General features: G+C 54.0%; 1 protein-coding gene and 1 pseudogene across 1 annotated transcript in view; one reads left to right on the top strand and one right to left on the bottom strand.

Annotated features, from left to right (window-relative positions):
- The window catches only part of LOC139241064 (uncharacterized), a 5,655-nt pseudogene extending 2,774 nt beyond the window's left edge, over positions 1-2,881 (bottom strand).
- Positions 1-25,535, top strand: part of LOC139241096 (low-density lipoprotein receptor-related protein 1-like) — a 440,653-nt gene that overhangs the window by 193,054 nt on the left and 222,064 nt on the right. The window contains 8 exon segments of the mRNA XM_070869785.1: positions 2,903-3,125; positions 4,109-4,298; positions 7,377-7,499; positions 9,502-9,642; positions 13,046-13,171; positions 15,446-15,562; positions 18,114-18,194; positions 22,181-22,231. Of these exon segments, the coding sequence (XP_070725886.1) occupies positions 2,903-3,125; positions 4,109-4,298; positions 7,377-7,499; positions 9,502-9,642; positions 13,046-13,171; positions 15,446-15,562; positions 18,114-18,194; positions 22,181-22,231 (1,052 nt within the window).

A 25,535-nucleotide genomic window follows, 5' to 3' on the forward strand; every position in this document is an offset into this window, starting at 1 on the left:
GTATATTTAAGGTTCTCGACCCTTCCACCAATGGGAACAGTTTCTCTCTATCTCCTTTGTCCAGACCCCTCGTGATTGTGAACCCCTCGATCAAATCTCCCCCTTAACCTTCTCTGCTCCAAGGAGAACAACCCCAGCTTCTCCAGGCTCCCCATGTCACTGAAGTCCCTCATCCCCCCGGGACCATTCTGGTCAATCTCCCTCTGTACCCTCTCCCAGGCCCTTCACACCCTCCCTACAGTGCGGGGCCCAGAATTGGACACAATACTCCAGTTGCGACCGAACCAGTGTTTTATACAGGTTCATCATAATTCTCCCGCTTCTGTACTCTACGCCTCTATTTATGAAGCCCAGGATCCTGTCAGCTTTTTTAAACCGCTTTCTCAACCTGCCCTGCCACCTTCAACGACCTGTGCACATATACCCCCAGGTCTCTCTGTTCATGCACCCTCTTAAGGTGTGCACCCTTTAGTTTATATTGTCTCTCCTCGTCCTTCAAACCAAAATGTATCACTTAGTACTTTTCAGCGTTAAACTTCATCTGCCACCTGCCCGCCCATGTCACCAGCCTGTCTGTGACTTCCTGAAGTCTATCCCTCTCCTCTTCACTGTTCACTATACTGGCACGTAAAGAAACAGCAGAATGTAAGAAATAGGAGCAGGAGTAGGCCATACGGCCCCTCGAGCCTGCTCCGCCATTCAATACGATCATGGCTGATCCAATCATGGACTCAGCTCCACTTCCCCGCCCACTCCCCATAACCCTTCATTCCCTTATCGCTCAAAAATATGTCTATCTCTACCTTAAAAATATTCAATGTCCCAGCTTCCACAGCTCTCTGGGGCAGAGAATTCCACAGATTTACAACCCTCTGAGAAAAGAAATTCCTCCTCATCTCTGTTTTAAATGGACGGCCCCTTATTCTAAGACTATGTCCCCTAGTTCTAGTCTCCCCCATCAGTGGAAATATCCTCTCTGTATCCACCTTGTCAAATCGCCTCATAATCTGATACGTTTCGATAAGATCACCTCTCATTCTTCTGAATTCCAATGAGTAGAGGCCCAACCTCCTCAACCTTTCCTCATAAGTCAACCCCCTCATCTCCAGAATCAACTGAGTGAACCTTCTCTGAACTACTTCCAAAGCAAGTGTATCCTTTCGTAAATACGGAAACCAAAACTGCACGCAGTACTCCAGGTGTGGCCTCACCAATACCCTATATATCTGCAGCAAGACTTTCCTGCTTTTATACTCCATCCTCTTTACAATAAAGGCCAAGATACCATTGGCCTTCCTGATCACTTGCTGTACCTGCATACTATCCTTTTGTGTTTCATGCACAAGTAACCCCCAGGTCCCGCTGTACTGCAGCACTTTGCAATCTTTCTCCATTTAAATAATAACTTGCTCTTTGATTTTTTTCTGCCAAAGAGTATGACCACACACTTTCCAACATTATACTCCATCTGCCAAATTTGTCATGAAGTTGTTACATGAAGCACAAAAAGTGAGTTTTAACGTCATCAGCACTCGACACAGAAGGCAGTATCTCTTTCTCGATGTTTCTCGATTAAATTTAATCGAGGTGCTCGGAATTGCGAGGGGGGAGAGGGGTTTTGATGGAGTAGATCGGGGAGAAACTGTTCCCCGGGGGCAGGAGGGTGGGGTAACCAGAGGGACACAGATTGACGATAATTGGCGATGGAACCAGAGGGGGAGATGGGGAGAATGTGTTTACGCAGCCAGTTGTTGTGATCGGGAACGCGCTGCCTGAAAGGGCGGTGGGAGCAGATTCAATCGTGACTTTCAAACCGGGAATTGGGTAAATACTGGAAGGGGAAAAATTCACAGGGCTGTGGGGGGAAAGGGCAGGGGGGGAGTGGGACTGATTGGGTCGCTCTGTCACAGAGCCGGCACAGACTCAATGGGCCAAATGTAATGTAATGTATTTGTTTCATAAGTTCTTGGCTTAAGAATTCATAGCTATTACGAACTAGTTGGTTTATGAGGTTTATGTGAGGTTATCCACTTTGGCAGAAATAATAGAAAAGCAAATTATAATTTAAATGGAGAAAGATTGCAAAGTGCCGCAGTACAGCGGGACCTGGGGGTTCTTGTACATGAAACACAAAAGGATAGTATGCAGGTACAGCAAGTGATCAGGAAGGCCAATGGTATCTTGGCCTTTATTGCAAAGGGGATGGAGTATAAAAGCAGGGAAGTCTTGCTACAGTTATACAGGGTATTGGTGAGGCCACACCTGGAGTACTGTGTGCAGTTTTGGTTTCCGTATTTAAGGAAGGATATACTTGCATTGGAGGCAGTTCAGAGAAGGTTCACCCGGTTGATTCCGGAGATAAAGGGGCTGTCTTATGAAGAGAGGTTGAGCAGGTTGGGCCTGTATTCATCGGAGTTTAGAAGAATGAGAGGTGATCTTCTTGAAAAGTATAAGATTCTGAGGGGGCTGGACAGGGTGGATGCAGAGAGAATGTTTCCACTGATGGGGGAGACTAGAACTAGGGGGCATGGTCTTAGAATTAAGGGGCCGCCCATTTAAAACTGAGATGAGGAGGAATTTCTTCTCTGAGGGTTGTAAATCTATGGAATTCTCTGCCCCAGAGAGCTGTGGAGGCTGGGACATTGAATATATTTAAGGTGGAGATAGACAGATTTTTGAGCGATAAGGGAGTGAAGGGTTATGGGGAGCGGGCGGGGAAGTGGAGCTGAGTCCATGATCGGATCAGCCATGGTCGGATTAAATGGCGGAGCAGGCTCGAGGGGCCGAATGGCCGACGACTCCTATTTCTGATGTTCTTACGATGTAAGCGAGTGCGTGTTTTGTCGGGGGAGCTGTAGCAAGGCGGGGCTTGTGCTGACATTGCTGTCTTTGTGTTGGGAAGGTGGATGTACTGGACGGACTGGGAGGAGGATCCTAAGGACACCAGGCGGGGCAAGATCGAAAGGGCTTGGATGGATGGCACGAATCGTAACATCTTTGTGACCTCCAAGACCATCCTGTGGCCCAATGGCTTGAGCCTGGACATCCAGAACAGCATCCTGTACTGGTGTGAGGCCTACTACGACCGGATTGAAAGAATCTTCCTCAACGGCACGGATAGGAGGGTAAGGGTCGCGCTGTTGGAGGGGCAGTGCTGAGGGAGCGCCGCACTGTCGGAGGGGCAGTACTGAGGAAGCGCCGCACTGTCGGAGGACAATACTGAGGGAGCACCGCACTGTCAGAGGGGCAGTACTGAGGGAGCGCCGCACTGTCGGAGGGGCAGTACTGGGGGAGCACCGCACTGTCGGAGGGGCAGTACTGAGGGAGCACCGCACTGTCGGAGGGGCAGTACTGAGGGAGCGCCGCACTGTCGGAGGGGCGGTACTGAGGGAGCGCTGCACTGTCGGAGGGGCGGTACTGAGGGAGTGCCGCACTGTCGGAGGGGCAGTACTGAGGGAGCGCCGCACTGTTGGAGGGGCGGTACTGAGGGAGCACCGCACTGTCGGAGGGGCAGTACTGAGGGAGCGCCGCACTGTTGGAGGGGCGGTACTGAGGGAGCGCTGCACTGTCGGAGGGGCGGTACTGAGGGAGTGCCGCACTGTCGGAGGGGCAGTACTGAGGGAGCGCCGCACTGTCGGAGGGGCAGTACTGAGGGAGCCCCGCACTGTCTGAAGTGCCGTCTTTCGGACGAAAGATTAAATCCAGGCCCTGTCTGCCCTATTGGGCGCCTGTCAACGATCCCATGGCTCTATTGGATGGAGAGCTCTCCCTGGTGTCCTGGGGCCAATATTTAGACCTCATCTAACATCACTTTTTAAAAAAAAACGGATGATCTGGGTCATTATCACATTGGTGTTTGCGGGAGTTTGCTGTGCCCAAATTGGCTGTCGCGTTTTCTAATTTACAAGTGACTACACTTGCAGTGCTTCATTGACTATGGAGCGTTATGGGACATCCTGAGCGGTGACAGGCGCTATGGAAATGTACGTGGATTTGAACGCGGTGATTGTTCTCTCTTGTTTTTGGGATTTTTCTGACAGCGGGGCGAGTGGGCTACCCGTTTACAGTAACTGATCTCCCTCTCCCCTCCCCCGGCATTCTCCCGCAGGCAGTGTATGAGCGTGGCGAGCTCAGCCATCCCTTCGGCTTCACGCACTACGGCAACTACCTCTTCTGGACGGAGTACCGGAGCGGCAATATCTACCGCTTCGACCAGACCACCAAGGTGGTGACGCTGCTGAGGAGTGAGCGGCCACCCACTTTCGAGATCCGCATGTACGACGCCCAGCAACAGCAAGGTAACCCTCTCCGACAATCCGCAACGACATCAGAAATAGGCGACAGTTCCCCTCCCGTGGTTAAGTAAGCTCCGCCCGAGGTCAGTCAGAGTGTAATTGCTGCCTGCTGCTGACCGTTTATGGAGGTGTTGGAGCTGTCTGAAGCGGCAGTTCCCGTCCGTGGTTACGTAAACCCCGCCCGAGGTCAGTCTGAGTGCAATTGCTGCCTCCTCCTGACCGTTTGAGCAGGTTGGAGTTGTCTGAAGCGGCAGTTCCCTTCCGTGGTTGTGAATTCCGCCCGAGGTCAGTCTGAGTGTGATTGCTGCCTGCTTGTCTGAAGGGGCAGTTCCCGTCCGTGCTTAAGTAAACTCAGCCCGAGATCAGTCAGAGTGTAATTGCTGCCTGCTCCTGACCGTTTCCAGCTTGGAGCTGTCTGAAGGGGCAGTTCCCTCTGTGGTTAAGTAAACACAAGAACATAAGAAACAGGAGCAGGAGTTGGCCATTTGGCCCCTCGAGCCTACGATCGTGGCTGATCCGATCATGGACTCAGCTCCACTTCCCCGCCCGCTCCCCATAACCCTTCACTCCCTTATCGCTCAAAAATCTGTCTATCTCCACCTTAAATATATTCAATGACCCAGCCTCCACAGCTCTCTGGGGCAGAGTGAACCACAGGTCACACAGTCTCAGGATAAGGGGTCGGCCATTTAGGACTGAGATGAGGAGGAATTTCTTCACTCAGAGGGGGGGTGAGTCTTTGGAATTCTCTGCCCCAGAGAGACTGGGGAGGGAGAGAGAGTATATTCAAGGCTGAGATCGATAGATTTTTGGAATCTGGGGGAATCAAGGGATCGGGCGGGAAAGTGGAGTTGAGGTCGAAGATCAGCCGCGATCTCATTGAATGGCGGAGCAGGCTCGAGGGGCCGAATGGCCAACTCCTGCTCCTAATTCTTGTGTTATAAAACCCCCGTCATTGTTTTGAAGACCTCGATGAGGTCGCCCCTCTGGAGAACAGAGACGCAATTTGTGCAATCTTTCCTTGTAGTTGTATCTGTATCTCCTCCCCCACCACCCCCCCCCCCCCCTCCCGCCCCTGAAACCAACCCTACATATCCACTGGCATTGCTTGAAATAGTTATAGTTTTAGATATGATGCAATGAGCCAGCAGCTTGATCGGAAGCGTGGTAACGGTTGTGATTGGATTTTTGAGCCGGTGAGATTTCGGAGGAGTGTGCGATTGAGGAAGTGGTTAGTGCGGCGAGAGTTGGTTGTCACTTGTCTGAATACGGAGTTGGCTGGTGCACAGTGACAGACTCGAAAGGCATTATCTGCTCCCTGCTGGTCCTAGTGCACAGCTTCAAGCGTGCTGTTGCGGGGGGGGGGGGGGCGCGGGAGGTCTCTGCACTGTGCTAATGCAGTCGTTCACTGATGTTAAAACTTTGTTGGCGGGGGGAGAGAGAGTTCCGGCTTCCCACGCACCCCTTTGTGTGCGGAAGTGCTTCCTGATGCAGAGCAGGAGCCGGCCATTCGGCCCCTCGAGCCTGCTCCGCCATTCAATAAGATCGCGACTGATCTAATCATGGACTCGGCTCCACTTCCCCGCCCGCTCCCCATAACCCTTCACTCCCTTATCGCTCAAAAATCTGTCTATCTCCACCTTAAATATATTCAATGTCCCAGCCTCCACAGCTCTCTGGGGCAGAGAATTCCACAGATTTACAACCCTCTGAGAGAAGAAATTCCTCCTCATCTCAGTTTTAAATGGGCGGCCCCTTATTCTAAGACCATGCCCCCTAGTTCTAGTCTCCCCCATCAGTGGAAACATCCTCTCTGCATCCACCTTGTCGAGCCCCCTCATAATCTTATACGTTTTGATAAGATCACCTCTCATTCTTCTAAACTCCAATGAATAGAGGCCCAACCTGCTCAACCTTTCTTCATAAGGCAACCCCCTCATCCCAGGCATCAACCGAGTGAACCTTCTCTGAACAGCCTCCAATGCAAGTATATCCTTCCTTAAATACGGAGAGCAAAACTGTATGCAGTACTCCAGTACATCACCCCTGAAAGGCCTGGCTCTAAATATAAGGTTAAGCCCGCTTATGGTGGACTTTGTCTTCCCTCCACACACTCGACAGAGGAAATAGTTACACTCTATTGGCCCGATCAAATTCTTCAACCATCTCAATGAGATCACCCCTTAATCATCTGTGCTCCAGGTAATGGATAAAACATGTCCTCGAAATGTAACCCCTTTCAGCCCCCGGGTATCATTCTTGTCAATCTGTGCTGCTCCCCCTCCCAAGGCCGATATATCCCTCCTTGGGGGCAGTGCCCAGAATCGCTGTGTTTAGGTAGCAGACCGGGAAACATTAAACCCCCCTCACCCTCCCTCCCCAAGTGAAGATGTTACTGGTATAAATGTTCATCAGAAATAGGAGGAGGCCATTCGGCCCCTCGAGCCTGCTCCGCCATTCAATACGATCATCGACCTCAACTCCACTTTCCTGCCCGATCCCTCGATTCCCTTAGTGAGCAAAAATCTCTCGATCTCAGCCTTGAATATACTCAACGACTGAGCCTCCACAACCCTCTGGGGCAGAGAATTCCAAAGATTCACCCCCCTCTGAGTGAAGAAATTCCTCCTCATCTCAGTCCTAAATGGCCGAGCCCTTGTCCTGAGACTGTGTGACCCCTGGTTCTAGACTCCCCAGCCCGGGGGGGGGGGGAACACCCTCCCTGCATCTACCCTGTCAATTCCCCTCAGAATCTGGTCTGTTTCAATGGGATCACCTCTCATTCTTCTAAACTCCAGAGAATATCGGCCCGGTCTGCTCAATCTCTCCTCATAGGACAATCCCCCCACATCCCAGGAATCAGTCTGGTGAACCTTCGTTGCACTCCCTCTTTGGCAAGTATATCCTTCCTTGGATGAGGAGAGCAGAATATGTAGTGGTTGGTTCACACTGCGTCTCGTTGTTGGGAATCGGTGAAGTTGAGCAGCGGTGGTGAAGATGTTGCGTGCGCGACATAGGAACAGTGTTTCAGTACAGACGTGTTTCTGTTCTTCTGTTCTCCCCACCCCCCCCCGTGTCCAGGTACAAACGCCTGTCGCGTCAACAATGGTGGCTGCAGCAGCCTGTGCCTGGCCACCCCAGGCGGGCGTTCCTGCAGCTGTGCTGAAGACCAGCTCCTCGACGGAGACAACGTCACCTGCAAAGGTAGGAGGTGGGGGGGACGGGGGGAGAGAGCGGTTTCAGTCGCCCCGTGCAGCGACTGTGTGAACGAGGGTTGTGGTGGGGTGGGGGGGGGGTCGCGAGAGGAGCACGGAGTAGATGTGGGGAGCTGTGAGAAAGGGGAGCACTGGGCAGCTGGAGGGAGCTGAGAGGGGGAGAGAATGGATATCGGCGAGAGAGAGGGTTGCCTAGTGTGAACGGATAGAGGGCAGTGATGCTGGAGAGCAGACAGGGAGACAGACTGCCTGGAGCGAGAGAGGGGGGGAGAGAGACACTGAGTGGGGGGAGGGAGAGGGAGATAGACTGGAGAGACTGACTGGAGGGAGGGACAGACTGGAGGGAGGGAGAGACTGACTGGAGGGAGGGAGGGAGAGATAGACAGACTGGAGGGAGAGGGAGAGGCACTGGCTGGAGAGGGAGAGGGACAGACTGGATATTAATTACATGTCCATTCTGCAAGTTTATTAATGTCCACTTGTAGTTTGCAGACCAGAACTGTGCACAGTGCTCCCAGTGTGGTCTAACCCAGGTATATGGAGACCAGAACTGTGCACGGTGCTCCAAGTGTGGTCTAACCCAGGTATATGGAGACCAGAACTGTGCACGGTGCTCCCAGTGTGGTCTAACCCAGGTATATGGAGACCAGAACTGTGCACGGTGCTCCCAGTGTGGTCTAACCCAGGTATATGGAGACCAGAACTGTGCACGGTGCTCCCAGTGTGGTCTAACCCAGGTATATGGAGACCAGAACTGTGCACAGTGCTCCAAGTGCGGTCTAACCCAGGTATATGGAGACCAGAACTGTGCACAGTGCTCCAAGTGTGGTCTAACCCAGGTATATGGAGACCAGAACTGTGCACGGTGCTCCAGGTGTGGTCTAACCCAGGTATATGGAGACCAGAACTGTGCACGGTGCTCCAAGTGTGGTCTAACCCAGGTATATGGAGACCAGAACTGTGCACAGTGCTCCCAGTGTGGTCTAACCCAGGTATATGGAGACCAGAACTGTGCACAGTGCTCCCAGTGTGGTCTAACCCAGGTATATGGAGACCAGAACTGTGCACGGTGCTCCCAGTGTGGTCTAACCCAGGTATATGGAGACCAGAACTGTGCACGGTGCTCCAAGTGTGGTCTAACCCAGGTATATGGAGACCAGAACTGTGCACAGTGCTCCCAGTGTGGTCTAACCCAGGTATATGGAGACCAGAACTGTGCACGGTGCTCCCAGTGTGGTCTAACCCAGGTATATGGAGACCAGAACTGTGCACAGTGCTCCCAGTGTGGTCTAACCCAGGTATATGGAGACCAGAACTGTGCACAGTGCTCCCAGTGTGGTCTAACCCAGGTATATGGAGACCAGAACTGTGCACAGTGCTCCCAGTGTGGTCTAACCCAGGTATATGGAGACCAGAACTGTGCACAGTGCTCCCAGTGTGGTCTAACCCAGGTATATGGAGACCAGAACTGTGCACAGTGCTCCCAGTGTGGTCTAACCCAGGTATATGGAGACCAGAACTGTGCACAGTGCTCCCAGTGTGGTCTAACCCAGGTATATGGAGACCAGAACTGTGCACAGTGCTCCCAGTGTGGTCTAACCCAGGTATATGGAGACCAGAACTGTGCACAGTGCTCCCAGTGTGGTCTAACCCAGGTATATGGAGACCAGAACTGTGCACGGTGCTCCCAGTGTGGTCTAACCCAGGTATATGGAGACCAGAACTGTGCACAGTGCTCCCTGTGTGGTCTAACCCAGGTATATGGAGACCAGAACTGTGCACAGTGCTCCCAGTGTGGTCTAACCCAGGTATATGGAGACCAGAACTGTGCACAGTGCTCCCAGTGTGGTCTAACCCAGGTATATGGAGACCAGAACTGTGCACAGTGCTCCCAGTGTGGTCTAACCCAGGTTCGATACAGGCTTAATGCAGCATGTTCCGCTCTGTTTACCGTTGCTAATCTGTGCTCCTTCCCCCGTTCTCCCCACCAGCGAATCCCGCCTACATCCCTCCACCCCTGTGCCAGCCAGGAGAATTTGCCTGCAAGAACGGCCGCTGTATTCAGGAACGCTGGAAGTGTGATGGGGACAACGACTGCCTGGACAACAGCGATGAGGTCCCGGAGATCTGTCGTACGTATAAGAATTGTCACTATAGGCAGTTCCTCGGAATCGAGGAAGACTTGCTTGCACTCTAACAATGAGTCCTTAGGTGGCTGAACAGTCCAATACGGAACCCACAGTCCATGTCACAGGTGGGACAGATAGACGTTGAGGGAAGGGGAGGGTGGGACTGGTTTGCCGCACGCTCCTTCCGCTGCCTGCGCTTGGTTTCTGCACGCTCTCGGCGACGAGACTCGAGGTGCTCAGCGCCCTCCCGAATGCACTTCCTCCACTTAGGGCGCATTGGTCTTTGGGCCAGAGACTCCCAGGTGTCGGTGGGGATGTTGCACTTTATCAGGGAGGGCTTTGAGGGTGGTCCCTTGTAACGTTTCCTCTGCCCACCTTTGGCTCGTTTGCCCGTGAAGGAGTTCCGAGTAGAGCGCTTGCTTTGGGAGTCTCGTGTCTGGGACATGCGGACAATGTGGCCCTGTCCAGCGGAGCTGGTCGAGTGTGGTCAGTGCTTCGATGCTGGGGATGTTGGCCTGGTCAAGGACGCTAACGTTGGTGCGTCTGTCCTCCCAGGGGATTTGCAGGATCTTGCAGAGACATCGTTGGTATTTCTCCAGCGACTTGAGGTGTCTCCTGTACATGGTCCATGTCTCTGAGTCATACAGGAGGGTGGGTATCATGGATTGTAACCGCTCGATGTGAGCTCGTTAGCACGCTGGCTCCGCAGTCCGAACAAGCGCACACGCATACTCCCCGCGCGGGCGCGCAAGCAAATACGCTCGCTTGCACACACCATATTCCCCCCCGGCCCCCCGAGATGAACAGAGGGGACCCGAGACAAATCCACAGATCACTAAAATTAGCGACGCAGGTCAGTAAAGCCTTTTAAACAAAAAAACGCAAAGCAAGCACTGGGGTTCATCGCGAGAGGGTCAGTGACAATTCGAAGGGAAATTATCCAAAGGAAAAATTCACAGGGCTGTGGGGGAAAGGGCAGGGGGGAGTGGGACTGATTGGGTCGCTCTGTCACAGAGCCGGCACAGCACGGGCAACGATGGGCCCAGTGGGATCCTCCTGTGCAGCAAGGTTGTAAACGTTTTTCATTTTGTGTGATGGGTGCGGGGCTCCCTCAGTACCGCCCCTCCGACAGTGCGGCACTCCCTCAGTACTGCCCCTCCAACAGTGCGGGGCTCCCTCAGTACTGCCCCTCCGACAGTGCGGCACTCCCTCAGTACTGCCCCTCCGACAGTGCGGCACTCCCTCAGTACTGCCCCTCCAACAGTGCGGCACTCCCTCAGTACTGCCCCTCCGACAGTGCGGCACTCCCTCAGTACTGCCCCTCCGACAGTGCGGGGCTCCCTCAGTACTGCCCCTCCGACAGTGCGGCACTCCCTCAGTCCCGCCCCTCCGACAGTGCGGGGCTCCCTCAGTACTGCCCCTCCGACAGTGCGGCACTCCCTCAGTACTGCCCCTCCGACAGTGCGGGGCTCCCTCAGTACTGCCCCTCCAACAGTGCGGGGCTCCCTCAGTACTGCCCCTCCGACAGTGCGGAGCTCCCTCAGTACCGCCCCTCCGACAGTGCGGCACTCCCTCAGTACTGCCCCTCCAACAGTGCGGCGCTCCCTCAGTACTGCCCCTCCGACAGTGCGGCGCTCCCTCAGTACTGCCCCTCCGACAGTGCGGCGCTCCCTCAGTACTGCCCCTCCGACAGTGCGGCGCTCCCTTAGTACTGCCCCTCCGACAGTGCGGCACTTCCTCAGTACTGCCCCTCCGACAGTGCGGCGCTCCCTCAGTACCGCCCCTCCGACAGTTCGGCACTCCCTCAGTACCGCCCCTCCGACAGTGCGGCACTCCCTCAGTACTGCCCCTCCGACAGTGCGGCGCTTCCTCAGTACTGCCCCTCCGACAGTGCGGCGCTCCCTCAGTACTGCCCCTCCGACAGTGCGGCACTTCCTCAGTACTGCCCCTCCGACAGTGCGGCGCTCCCTCAGTACTGCCCCTCCGACAGTGCGGCGCTTCCTCAGTACTGCCCCTCCGACAGTGCGGCGCTCCCTCAGTACTGCCCCTCCGACAGTGCGGCGCTCCCTCAGTACTGCCCCTCCGACAGTGCGGCGCTCCCTCAGTACTGCCCCTCCGACAGTGCGGCTCTCCCTCAGTACTGCCCCTCCGACAGTGCGGCGCTCCCTCAGTACTGCCCCTCCGACAGTGCGGCGCTCCCTCAGTACTGCCCCTCCGACAGTGCGGCGCTCCCTCAGTACTGCCCCTTCGACAGTGCGGCACTCCCTCAGTACTGCCCCTCCGACAGTGCGGCACTCCCTCAGTCCCGCCTCTCCGACAGTGCGGGGCTCCCTCAGTACTGCCCCTCCGACAGTGCGGCACTCCCTCAGTACTGCCCCTCCGACAGTGCGGGGCTCCCTCAGTACTGCCCCTCCGACAGTGCGGAGCTCCCTCAGTACCGCCCCTCCAACAGTGCGGGGCTCCCTCAGTACTGCCCCTCCGACAGTGCGGAGCTCCCTCAGTACCGCCCCTCCGACAGTGCGGCACTCCCTCAGTACTGCCCCTCCAACAGTGCGGCGCTCCCTCAGTACTGCCCCTCCGACAGTGCGGCGCTCCCTCAGTACTGCCCCTCCGACAGTGCGGCGCTCCCTCAGTACTGCCCCTCCGACAGTGCGGCGCTCCCTCAGTACTGCCCCTCCGACAGTGCGGCGCTCCCTCAGTACTGCCCCTCCGACAGTGCGGCGCTCCCTCAGTACTGCCCCTCCGACAGTGCGGCGCTCCCTCAGTACTGCCCCTCCGACAGTGCGGCGCTCCCTCAGTACTGCCCCTCCGACAGTGCGGCTCTCCCTCAGTACTGCCCCTCCGACAGTGCGGCGCTCCCTCAGTACTGCCCCTCCGACAGTGCGGCGCTCCCTCAGTACTGCCCCTTCGACAGTGCGGCGCTCCCTCAGTACTGCCCCTCCGACAGTGCGGCGCTCCCTCAGTACTGCCCCTCAGACAGTGCGGTGCTCCCCCAGTACTGCCCCTCTGACAGTGCTGTGCTCCCTCAGTATCGACCCTCCGATAGTACAGTATGGCGCTCCCTCAGTAATGCGTCTCCGACAGCGCAGTCCGGCGCTCCCTTAGTACCGCCCCTCCGACAGCGCAGTACGGCGCTCACTCAGTCGTGGCACCGGTGAGTGTCAGCCTGGGCGCTCAAGTCTTACGCGGAGACGAGATTACTATACCGCAGAGCGATGGCCCTGACTTAAATAAGGCCGCCTTGGAGTGTACCTCTGTCGTGTCGGCGAGGGATTGACCCCCTTCTGAATGGCGGCCGCTGCTTTGAGGAACACACACGGCGCGGCCTCCCTCCCCCGACATGTGTGAATTTATTTCCCCCCTCCTGTGCCTGTGTTGACCCCCTGTTGCTCGCTCCTCCCCACAGACCAGCACACCTGTCCCTCGGACCGCTTCAAGTGCCAGAACAACCGCTGCATCCCCATCAGGTGGCTGTGCGATGGGGACAACGACTGTGGCAACAGCGAGGACGAGTCCAACTCCACCTGTTCAGGTAAACAGGGGCGGGGGGGCGAGCAAGGGCAGAGGCTCGGGCGCAGAAGTGTCGGCCCTCAGGTGTGGGGCGGTGGTCGTGCGCAGGTGTTCATGTTGTGCAGCTGTGACTTCACCTTGAGGCGTCCGAAAGACTTGCATTTATATAGCGCCTTTCACGACCGCCGGACGTCCCAAAGCGCCTTGCAGCCAATGACGTACATTTGGAGTGTGGTCACTGTTGCAATGTAGGAAACGCGGCAGCTCAATTTGCGCACAGCAAGCTCCCACACACAGCGATGTGATAATGACCCAGATCATCTGTTTGTGATGTTGGTTGAGGGATAAATATTGGCCCCAGGACACCGGGGAGAACTCCCCCTGCTCTTCTTCCAAATAGTGGCCCCGGGATCTTTTACATCCACCCGAGAGGGCAGACGGGGCCTCGGTTTAACGTCTCATCTGACAGTGCAGCGCTCCCTCAGTACCGCCCCTCCGACAGTGCGGAGCTCCCTCAGTACTGCCCCTCCGACAGTACGGAGCTCCCTCAGTACTGCCCCTCCGACAGTGCGGCACTCCCTCAGTACTGCCCCTCCGACAGTGCAGGGCTCCCTCAGTACCGCCCCTCCGACAGTGCGGCGCTCCCTCAGTACTGCCCCTCCGACAGTGCGGTGCTCCCTCAGTACTGCCCCTCCGACAGTGCGGCGCTCCCTCAGTACTGCCCCTCTGACAGTGCGGAGACCAAAACTGCACGCAGTACTCCAGGTGTGGCCTCACCAATACCCTGTATAACTGTAGCAAGACTTCCCTGCTTTTATACTCCATCCCCTTTGCAATAAAGGCCAAGATACCATTGGCCTTCCTGATCACTTGCTGTACCTGCATACTAACCTTTTGTGTTCCATGCACAAGTAACCCCCAGGTCCCGCTGTACTGCAGCACTTTGCAATCTCTTTCCATTTTAAATAATAATGTAGCTTTTTTAATTTTAACTGCCAGGCGCCGGCAATGTCTGGTTGGGCCGAATAGCCTGTTTCTGTGCCGTATGTTCCGTGTCATCATCATAGGCGGTTCCTCGAAGCGAGGATGACTCGCTTCCACGCCGGAAAGGATTAGTTCCCAGGTGTTTCAATGAAGGAGCTAATACTCCGGATCCCGAACTACATCCTGAAGGGTGGAAGATGCCTGTGGGTGGATTGTTTTAACGTGGGGTGACCGTTGCACACCAGCCACCACACGGGGCTTGACAGAGCGAGGTCTCGGTCCGGGGGCAAGGGTTAACCAGGACGACTGGAGACCAGCTCTGCTGCACGGACCCAGTGCGCCCACATATCGCACACAGTGTGGGCTGGGTCCGTGCTGCCCCTGGGCCCTCGCCTCTCCTGGATCCCCGAACTCTCGCCTCTCCTGGGCCCCGATCACAGGGATTCCGTGTAAGCCGACTGCACACGGTTAAAATTCTGCAGCACAGGTTACCCCGTCGGGAGTGTAAGAATTTGGACATTCCTGGAACACTTTTCCTCCGCATGGATTGTGTCCAACTTGTTTCATCTCCTGAGGGGGTGGGGCTGGCTCACTTTTTGTCTGAGGGCGGAACGTCTGAGAAGGTTACAGTCCATCGGAATGCCTCTCGGTTAAACCCCCCCGCCTCCCCAGGGGAGCCTTGCGGAGGTCCATCAGAGCGAGTCCTGATCAGAAGCAGACCGCGCGTGGAATTTCCCGGACAACTCGTGGCGAAGGAATTGTCGGTTCGGCAGAGCGTTTGGCCATCTGGGTTTGCACTTAATTATCCCTGATCGATTCAAGCCGCATTCTTGAGCAGCTATTTGACCAGCTCCCGCGTCTGTTTTGAATGCACTATCCTCAACCCCCTCCCCCCGTCCTCCTCTCCTGAAAGTGTGAAGTCCAAGCTGGGACTGCTGTGTGGAGCTCCCGTGGTATGCACGAACAGGAGCAGGCCCGTTCAGCACGGGCCTGTTACATTAGGAACAGGAGGAGGCCGTTCAGCCCCTCGAGTCTGTTACATTAGGAACAGGAGGAGGCCGTTCAGCCCCTCGAGCCTGTTGCACCATTCTATGCGACCATGCCTTGGCTTCGTATCCCTCGATATCCCATCAAAAATGTACCGATTTCAGTCTTGAGCAAGTGTCAGTAGAACCACGTGTGATTCTGTGATGGCCGTCTCTTAGAATCCTCCTCGTCTACCTTCTGTCCGCCATGCCATTGGGAGCGGTTCTGAACTTAGCATTAAAACACTTTCTTTATTTCCCCCCGCCCCCTGTCTTGTCGACTCCAGCTCGGACGTGTCCCCCCAACCAGTTCTCCTGTGCCAATGGGCGCTGCATCCCCAACTCCTGGACGTGTGATCTGGACGACGACTGTGGAGACCGATCGGACGAGCCGGCCTCTTGCGGTGAGTGAGTGAGCGTCACGTCGCGGCGAGCGCTTGACGGGGGCGCGCTGGGGATCGTATTTCCCGAGAGGGTGAAGAAACCCACTGTGTAGCTTCCCATTCGCTGTCGCCTGGTTTTAGGCTCAGGAGGAGGCCGTTCAGCCCCTCGAACCTGTTACATTAGGGACAGGAGGAGGCCGTTCAGCCCCTCGAGCCTGTTACATTAGGAACAGGAGGAGGCCGTTCAGCCCCTCGAGCCTGTTACATTAGGAACAGGAGGAGGCCATTCAGCCCCTCGAGTCTGTTACATTAGGAACAGGAGGAGGCCGTTCAGCCCCTCGAGCCTGTTACATTAGGAACAGGAGGAGGCCATTCAGCCCCTCGAGCCTGTTACATCAGGAACAGGAGGAGGCCATTCAGCCCCTCGAGCCTGTTACATCAGGAACAGGAGGAGGTCATTCAGCCCCTCGAGCCTGTTACATTAGGAACAGGGGGTGGCCATTCAGCCCCTCGAGCCTGTTACATTAGGAACAGGAGGAGGCCATTCAGCCCCTCGAGCCTGTTACATTAGGAACAGGAGGAGACCATTCAGCCCCTCGAGCCTGTTACATTAGGAACAGGAGGAGACCATTCAGCCCCTCGAGCCTGTTACATTAGGAACAGGAGGAGGCCATTCAGCCCCTCGAGCCTGTTACATTAGGAACAGGAGGAGGCCGTTCAGCCCCTCGAGCCTGTTACATTAGGAACAGGAGGAGGTCCATTCAGTCCCTCGAGCCTGTTACATTAGGAACAGGAGGAGGCCATTCAGACCCTCGAGCCTGTTACATTAGGAACAGGAGGAGGCCATTCAGCCCCTCGAGCCTGTTACATTAGGAACATAGGGAGGCCATTAAGGGAAGTTGACACGTGTGTGTGGTCCACAAAAGCGGGAGGTTATTGAATGATCCAAGGGAGGGCTAGTCTACCTGCACCAATAGCGTCCTGTCATCGTGGGATGCTTCACTGTGTGGAGAAAGGGGAGATACAGGACCAAGATCTGGAGCACCGCCGACAACAATGCCCTGGCAGATGTTTTCCCCCGGTTTATCGGGCTTGCACTGATTGGGGCAGCCCTGGTCAGCAGGAATTGTGGGTTGTTCAAACAACCACAACGTGTATTTATATAGCGCCTTTAACGTAATGAAACGTCCCAATGTGCTTCACGGGAGTATCACGAGAAAAAACGACTGGACACCGAGCTGCATAAGTAGAAATTAGGGCAGGTGACCAAAAGCTGGGTCAAAGAGGTCGGTTGTAAGGAGCGCCTTGAAGGAGGAGAGTGAGGTAGAGGGCTTTAGGGAGGGAGTTCCAGAGCTTGGGGCCCAGGCAATAGAAAGTTCGGCCACCGATGGTGGAGCGATTATAATCAGGGATGCTCAGGAGGGCAGAATTAGAGGAGTGCAGACATCTTGGGGGATTGTGGGGCTGGAGGAGGTTGCGGAAATAGGGAGGGGTGTAGGGGCTGGAGGGGGTTACAGAGATAGGGAGGGGTCTAGGGGCTGGAGGAGGTTAGAGATAGGGAGGCTTGTAGGGGCTGGAGGAGATTACAGAGATAGGGAGGGGCGAGGGCCATGGAGGGATTTGTAAACAAGGATGAGAATTTTGAAATCGAGGCTTTGCTTAACCGGGAGCCAATGTAGGTCAGTGAGCACAGTGGGTGATGGGTGAGTGGGACTCGGTGCGAGTTAGGACACGGGGTCAGTGAGCACAGTGGGTGATGGGTGAGCGGGACTCGGTGTGAGTTAGGACACGGGGTCAGCGAGCACAGGGGGTGATGGGTGAGCGGGACTCGGTGTGAGTTAGGACACGGGGTCAGCGAGCACAGGGGGTGATGGGTGAGTGGGACTCGGTGCGAGTTAGGACACGGGGCAGTGAGCACAGGGGGTGATGGGTGAGTGAGACTGGGTGTGAGGTAGGACACGGGGGCAGTGAGCACAGTGGGTGATGGGTGAGCGGGACTCGGTGTGAGTTAGGACACGGGGTCAGCGAGCACAGGGGGTGATGGGTGAGTGGGACTGGGTGCGAGTTAGGACACGGGGCAGTGAGCACAGGGGGTGATGGGTGAGTGAGACTGGGTGCGAGTTAGGACACGGGGCAGTGAGCACAGGGGGTGATGGGTGAGTGGGACTCGGTGCGAGTTAGGACACGGGGTCAGTGAGCACAGGGGGTGATGGGTGAGCGGGACTCGGTGCTAGTTAGGAAATGGGGACAGCCGAGTTTTGGATCACCTCGAGTTTACGTCGGGTAGAATGTGGGAGGCCGGCCAGGAGTGCGTTGGAATAGTCAAGTCTGGAGGTAACGGGGGCATGAATGAGGGCTTCAGCAGCGGATGAGCTGAGGCAGGGGGGCGGAGGCGGACGATATTACGGAGGTGGTTAAAGGCCATCTTAGTTATGCCGAGGACGTGTGCAGTTGGGAGCCCATTTCGGGGTCAAGCGCTCGAGGCGGACAACGTGGGGGAAAAGGGAAGGGGTTGTGAAAATGTGGATCAATGCACAGGCGCGGTAACGCTAATCTGGCTCTGTATCCGCAGCCTACCCGACCTGCTTCCCGCTGACCCAGTTCACCTGCAACAACGGGCGATGTATCAACATAAACTGGCGATGCGATGCTGGTGAGTGAGACGCTGACCACCCTCCCCACCATTTGTCCGTTCCCTGTTTGCCGGCTTTTGTTTGCTTGTGTTACTGATTCGGGACTGGGATCGGCGGCAGCGAGTTGCACTCTGGGCCGGATAAACCCATCGGCTCTACACCTCTGGCCCTCGCATTTGTTTGGCCCTCGGCTTTAGGCCCTAATTTTTATATCATTAACTCTAAATCTTCGTCACAAGCTTGGTCAAGCACCATCATTATCATCGTTGGTCACTCATATCGAGGATGACTTGATTCCACGCCAAAAAGGGACAAGTTCCCAGGTGTTTCAATGAAGGACCTAATATTCCAGATCCCGAACTACATCCTGAAGGGTGGAAGATGCCTGTGGGTGGATTGTTTTAACGTGGGGTGACCGTTGCACACCAGCCACCACACGGGGCTTGACAGAGCGAGGTCTCGGTCCGGGGGCAAGGGTTAACCAGGACGCCTGGAGACCAGCTCTGCTGCACGGACCCAGTGCGCTCACATATCGCAGTGTGGGCTGGTCCGTGCTGCCCCTGGGCCCTCGAACTCACGCCTCTCCTGGGCTCCGGTCACTTCCCTCTACAATCTCTCGCTGCTCCTTTGCCCCTCCTGTGCCTGCCCGCACTGCAATCAGCGACCTGACGCAGCAGCACGCACTGCTCCCTGCAGTGGTATACCGCCGTACGCTGCTCCCTCCAATGGCCCCGGCCTACCGATGGTCTTGCAGGCCGGGACCATGCTGATTTCCGTGCTGGGCCACCGCACACTCCTCCCTGCAGTGACCCCGGCCTGCCGATGGTTTTGCAGGTCGGGACCATGCTGATTTCCGTGCTGGGCCACCGCACACTCCTCCCTCCAATGGCCCCGGCCTACCGATGGTTTTGCAGGTCGGGACCATGCTGATTTCCGTGCTGGGCCACCGCACACTCCTCCCTCCAATGGCCCCGGCCTGCCGGTGATCATATTTCACTGCATAATTATGGCCTGGAAATCCTGTTTTTTTTTTTCTTTCCCGCGGGCGTTCGACCAAAAGCGAGAAAAAACGCGCGCGCGCTTACCTTTTGGTCCCAACGCCCGCCAGAGATCCCGGACTCGAAGCCGCCTCTTCTCGCGCAACGGAGCGCGTTCACGTCGGGACGTCCGAAGGAGTCACGAGGGCCTGGACACCCAATCACGGTGAAGTATTTTCTCATTCATAGCAATAGGAGCTTCGTAAATCTTAAAACTTCTATTACTATGAAAGTTAAACACACACACACACACACACACACACACACACACACACACACACTGCATAAAACATTAAAAAACTCACATAAATACACTGTAGAAATTAAAGTTGATGTTTTTTTTTAAAAAGAAAAATAAATTGGCCGATTTTTAAAACACTTATTTTTAAGCAGAATTAAAAGTTAACATAGTGCGCAGGGTTTTTAAAAATAACATGCTTTTTAAATGTAATTATATTTCTGTATGTTTTTAAACTCTTACGCCTGTAACAGTAGGCTATACGCGTGCTTTTATCAGGCACAAGAGTTCATGAGGACATTTGCAGGGCAAGATATTGGTAAATATCAGAAATCTTGCCCGTGCAAATGTCCTCGCTCCCGAGATGCGGAGGATCGGTCAAGCCAGAGTTTTCAGCGCATGTGCATTGCCTGCCGAAATCCAGCTTTTCTGATGCCTTCTCAGGTCCGTAGAAACTTCGTTACAACCAGGGAGGCCGCGATTTCTGGGCCTGTATCTTCAGAAGGTGCAAAATATTGCGTCGTTGTGGCTCAAAGTGTGTATAAAATTCTGTGATAATCTTGAAACCTGTCTAAATATCCCCCAAAAATTCACCCAAAAATTCACCCAGAGAGTTAGGTACGCTGTTCGTCAGAAAATGCACAGGAAGAAGCCAATCTTTGTTTGAAGGGATGCATTCAGATAATTTTTTTGTTTGATACGCAGTTCAACGCCAGGAAGAAACCATTCTATTTTTGAACTGTGCGCTGTTTTTTTTTTAATGTACGTAGCTTTGATTTCTGTTCGTTGTTAAATTTGGATAAATATACAATTGTATTTAGAACATAAGAAATAGGAGCAGGAGACGGCCATTCGGCCCCTCGAGCCCGCTCCGCCATTTAATACGATCATGGCTGATCCGATCATGGACTCAGCTCCACTTCCCCGCCCGCCCCCCATAACCCTTCACTCCCTTATCGCTCAAACATCTGTCTATCTCCACCTTAAATATATTCAATGTCCCAGCCTCCACAGCTCTCTGGGGCAGAGAATTCCACAGATTTACAACCCTCAGAGAAGAAATTCCTCTTCATCTCAGTTTTAAATGGGCGGCCCCTTATTCTAAGACCATGCCCCCAAGTTCAAGTCTCCCCCATCAGTGGAAACATCCTCTCTGCATCCACCTTGTCGAGCCCCCTCATAATCTTATATGTTTCCATAAGATCACCTCTCATTCTTCTGAATTCCAATGATTAGAGGCCCAACCTACTCAACCTTTCCTCATAAGTCAACCCTCTCATCCCCGGAATCAACCGAGTGAACCTTCTCTGAACTGCCTCCAAAGCAAGTATATCCTTTCGTAAATACGGAGACCAAAACTGCACGCAGTACTCCAGGTGTGGCCTCACCAATACCCTGTGTAACTGGAGCAAGACTTCCCTGCTTTTATACTCCATCCCCTTAGGGAGAGAGCGTGAGAGTATTGCATTTCCCAGCACAGACACGGGCCTTGGTCCCACCGCTCCGTGCCGGGGTTAAACTCCACACCAGCCCCCTCCCACCCCTCCTCCATCTCGCCCCCATCACCATATCCTTCTATTCCTTTCTCCCCCATGTGTTTATCCAGCTTCCCCTTAAATACATCGATACTATTCGCCTCAACCCCACCCTGTGGCAGCGAGTCCCACATTCTCACCCCGCTCTGGGTAAAGAAGTTTCTCCTGAATTCCCCATTGGATTTATTAGTGACTGTCTTATATTGATGGCCCCCTAGTTCTGGTCTTCCCCACAAGTGGGAATATCTTCTCTACGTCTACCCTATCGAACCCTTTCATAATGTTAAAGATCTCTATCGGGTCAGCCCTCAGCCCTCTCATACCTAGAGAAAAGAGACCCGGTCTGTTCACTCTTTCCTTGATAGTTATAACCTCTCAGTTCTGGTATTATCCTCAAGTGCCTCCATACCTTTTATGTAATATGGAGACCAGAACTGTGCACGGTGCTCCCAGTGTGGTCTAACCCAGGTATATGGAGACCAGAACTGTGCACAGTGCTCCCTGTGTGGTCTAACCCAGGTATATGGAGACCAGAACTGTGCACGGTGCTCCAAGTGCGGTCTAACCCAGGTATATGGAGACCAGAACTGTGCACAGTGCTCCCTGTGTGGTCTAACCCAGGTATATGGAGACCAGAACTGTGCACAGTGCTCCCTGTGTGGTCTAACCCAGGTATATGGAGACCAGAACTGTGCACGGTGCTCCCAGTGTGGTCTAACCCAGGTATATGGGGACCAGAACTGTGCACGGTGCTCCAAGTGTGGTCTAACCCAGGTATATGGAGACCAGAACTGTGCACGGTGCTCCCAGTGTGGTCTAACCCAGGTATATGGAGACCAGAACTGTGCACGGTGCTCCAAGTGTGGTCTAACAAAGGTGCGATCCAAGTTTAACATTACCTCTCCGATTCACTGTGCGAGAACTGAACCCCGGTGCTGGGTTAAGCTGCTGCTGATGCCAGTCCTGAATCACTCCCTGCCAGTGCCCCCTTGTGTGTTCGTTTGACTTTTTATCAATGTTTTGTCTTGTCGTCGTTGTACGCAGCAGTAATGTCGAATTGCCTTTCATTTGCTTTTTAGTCTTGTCCTCCTGTGTTGATGTTGTTGTTGTTGTTTGAATGCTCTTTTGTGCCTCTCTCTGTCTGTCACAACCCCCCTGCCAACCCTGTGTTGTGTCGGCTGATTTCTGTGTTGCAGATGACGATTGCGCTGATGTTTCTGACGAAGAGCGTTGTGACCACTTTAACGGTCAGTGTATAGAACCAGCATGCACCACGCACCCGCCCCCCCGGGGAGACTCTGACCTCGCTTAACCGCTCGTCCGTCACTCCTCCCCACCCTGGCTTTCCCTCCCTGTCCCTGTCCCTGTCCTTGCTGGCCCCGGGAGGGAGCGGGCGGAGCAATTGCTCTCGACCAACCAGCATTTTCAAAACGCACACTATTTTCCAAGCCGTAACTTTCACCGGGCACTTATACAGCATAGTGAAAAGTACCAAGGCGCTTTACAGGACAGAATCTCACCCCGAGCCACAGAAGGAGATATTAGGGACAGGCGGCCAAAAGCTGGGTCACAGAGGGAGGTTTTAAGGAGCATCTTAAAGGAAGACAGAGAGAGGGGCGGAGAGGTTTAGGGAGGGTGTTCCAGAGCTTGGGGCCCAGGCAACAGAAGGCACGGCCACCGATGGTGGAGGGCAGAATTAGAGGAGTGCAGAGATCGCAGAGAAACGGATTTGAAGTGGCAGCCAGTACATACAACTTGCATCAGGACATAAGATATAGGAGCAGGAGTAGACCAATACGGCCCCTCGAGTCTGCTCCTCCATTCAATCCGATCATGGCTGATCCGATCATGGACTCGGCTCCACTTCCCCGCCCGCTCCCCATAACCCTTCACTCCCTTATCGCTCAAAAATCTGTCTATCTCCACCTTAAATATATTCAATGTCCCAGCCCCCACAGCTCTCTGGGGCAGAGAATTCCACAGATTTACAACCCTCTGAGAGAAGAAATTCCGCCTCATCTCAGTTTTAAATGGGCGGCCCCTTATTCTAAGACCATGCCCCCTAGTTCTAGTCTCCCCCATCAGTGGAAACATCCTCTCTGCATCCACCTTGTCGAGCCCCCTCATAATCTTATATGTTTCGATAAGATCACCTCTCATTCCAATGAGTAGAGGCCCAACCTACTCAACCTTTCCTCATAAGTTAACCCCCTCATCCCCGGAATCAACCGAGTGAACCTTCTCTGAACTGCCTCCAAAACAAGTATATCCTTTTGTAAATACGGAGACCAAAACTGCACGCAGTACTCCAGGTGTGGCCTCACCAATACCCTGTATAACTGTAGCAAGACTTCCCTGCTTTTATACTCCATCCCCTTTGCAATAAAGGCCAAGACACCATTGGCCTTCCTGATCACTTGCTGTACCTGCATACTAACCTTTTGTGTTTCATGCACAAGTACCCCCAGGTCCCACTGTACTGCAGCACTTTGCAATCTTTGTCCATTTAAATAATAACTTGCTCTTTGATTTTTTTCTGCCAAAGTGCATGACCTCACACTTTCCAACATTATACTCCATCTGCCAAATTTTTGCCCACTCACTTAGCCTGTCTATGTCCTTTTGCAGATTATTTGTGTCCTCCTCACACATTGCTTTTCCTCCCATCTTTGTATCGTCAGCAAACTTGGCTACGTTACACTCAGTCCCTTCTTCCAAGCCGTTAATATAGATTGTAAATAGTTGGGGTCCCAGCACTGATCCCTGCGGCACCCCACTAGTTACTGATTGCCAACCAGAAAGTGACCCATTTAACCCGACTCTCTGTTTTCTGTTAGTTAGCCAATCCTCTATCCAGGCTAATATATTACCCCCAACCCCGTGAACTTTTATCTTGTGCAGTAACCTTTTATGTGGCACCTTGTCAAATGCCTTCTGGAAGTCCACAGGACGGGGAGAGAGGCGGAGAGGTTTAGGGAGGGAGTCCCAGAGCTTGGGGCCCAGGCAGATGAAGGCACGGCCACCAATGGCGGAACGATGGAAATCGGCAGTGCGGGGGGGGCGGGGGGAGGATGAGCAAGAGGCCAGGATTGGAGGAGCGCAGAGATTGCAGATAAACGAATTTGAAGTGACTGCCAGTACATATAACTTGCATTTATACAGCTCATTTCTTGACCTTCGGACGTCCCAAAGCGCTTTACAGCCAATGAAGTATTTCTGGGAGTGTAGTCACTATTGTAATGTGGGAAACGCCAATTTATGCACAGCAAGCTCCCACACACAGCGATGTGATAATGACCCAGATCATTTGTTTTTAGTCATGTTGGTCGAGGGATAAATATTGCAGCACTGAGGGAGCGCTATAATTAGCAGGGGGGCTATCGGGAAGCGGCAGTGATAGGATAGGTCTTTCGAAGAGCTGGCACAGGCACGGTGGGCCCAATCGCCTCTTTCTACGCTGAGAGATTCCACCGAAGGCAGCTGTAGGAACAGAGAACGACTTGGGAAATTCCAGTTTGCGCTTTTGAAAATACTAGTTTTCGAACATCTTTGCTGTACAGAAGTTAGTTTCCTGCCTTGTGCAATTTAAAAAAAAATCTAGATTTTAATCAGAAGTTAATTTTAAGCTGTTTGCCAACCTGTAGTATTGGAGCTAAAATTACGAGAGCGCTTTCTGCAGTTATTGGGTGTCCGATCTACCGAGCTGGATTGGGAATGCTGACACTGAATCCTGGCTGTTTGGTCTCCCGTCCGTTTACTCAGTCAACCCACCCATTCGGGCAGTCAGTCTTGCTCCAGCCCTAGAGGCAACTTTGACCGTGTTGCTCCAACACTGACCAACTCCCCATAGTGCCCCCCCCCCCCCCCCCCCCCCACACTGACCCACTCCATCGTGCCCGTCGCTCACCCACTGACCATAGGAACATGGAATTTAGGAGCAGGAGTCGGCCATTCGGCCCTTCGAGCCTGCACCGCCATTCAATATGATCATGGCTGACCCTCTATCTCAACACCATATTCCCGCTGTCTCCCCATACCCCTTGATGCCTTTTGTGTCTAGAAATCTCTCTCTTTCCTCTTAAATATATTCAGTGACTTGGCCTCCACAGCCTTCTGTGGTCGAGAATTCCACAGGTTCACCACCCTCGGAGTGAAAACATTTCTCCTCATCTCGCTCCTAAATTTCCTCCCCCGTATCCTGAGACTGTGACCCCTTGTTTTAGACTTCCCAGACCCGGGGAAATATCCTCCCCGCATCCAGTCTGTCCAACCCCGTCAGAATTTTATACCTTTCAATGAGATCCCCTCTCATTCTTCTAAACTCCAGTGAATACAGGCCCAGTCGACCCAATCTCTCCTCATACGGCAGTCCTGCCCTCCCAGGAATCAGTCTGGTGAACCTTCGCTGCACTCCCTCTATGGCAAGTATATCCTTCCTTAGGTAAGGAGACCAAAACTGCACACAATACTCCAGGTGCGGTCTCACCAAGGCCCTGTATAACTGCAGTAAGACATCCTTGCTTCTGTACTCAAACCCTCTTGCAATGAAGG

Source organism: Pristiophorus japonicus, chromosome Y (genome assembly GCF_044704955.1).
Source record: "Pristiophorus japonicus isolate sPriJap1 chromosome Y, sPriJap1.hap1, whole genome shotgun sequence".
Taxonomy (NCBI): Eukaryota; Metazoa; Chordata; class Chondrichthyes; family Pristiophoridae; genus Pristiophorus; species Pristiophorus japonicus.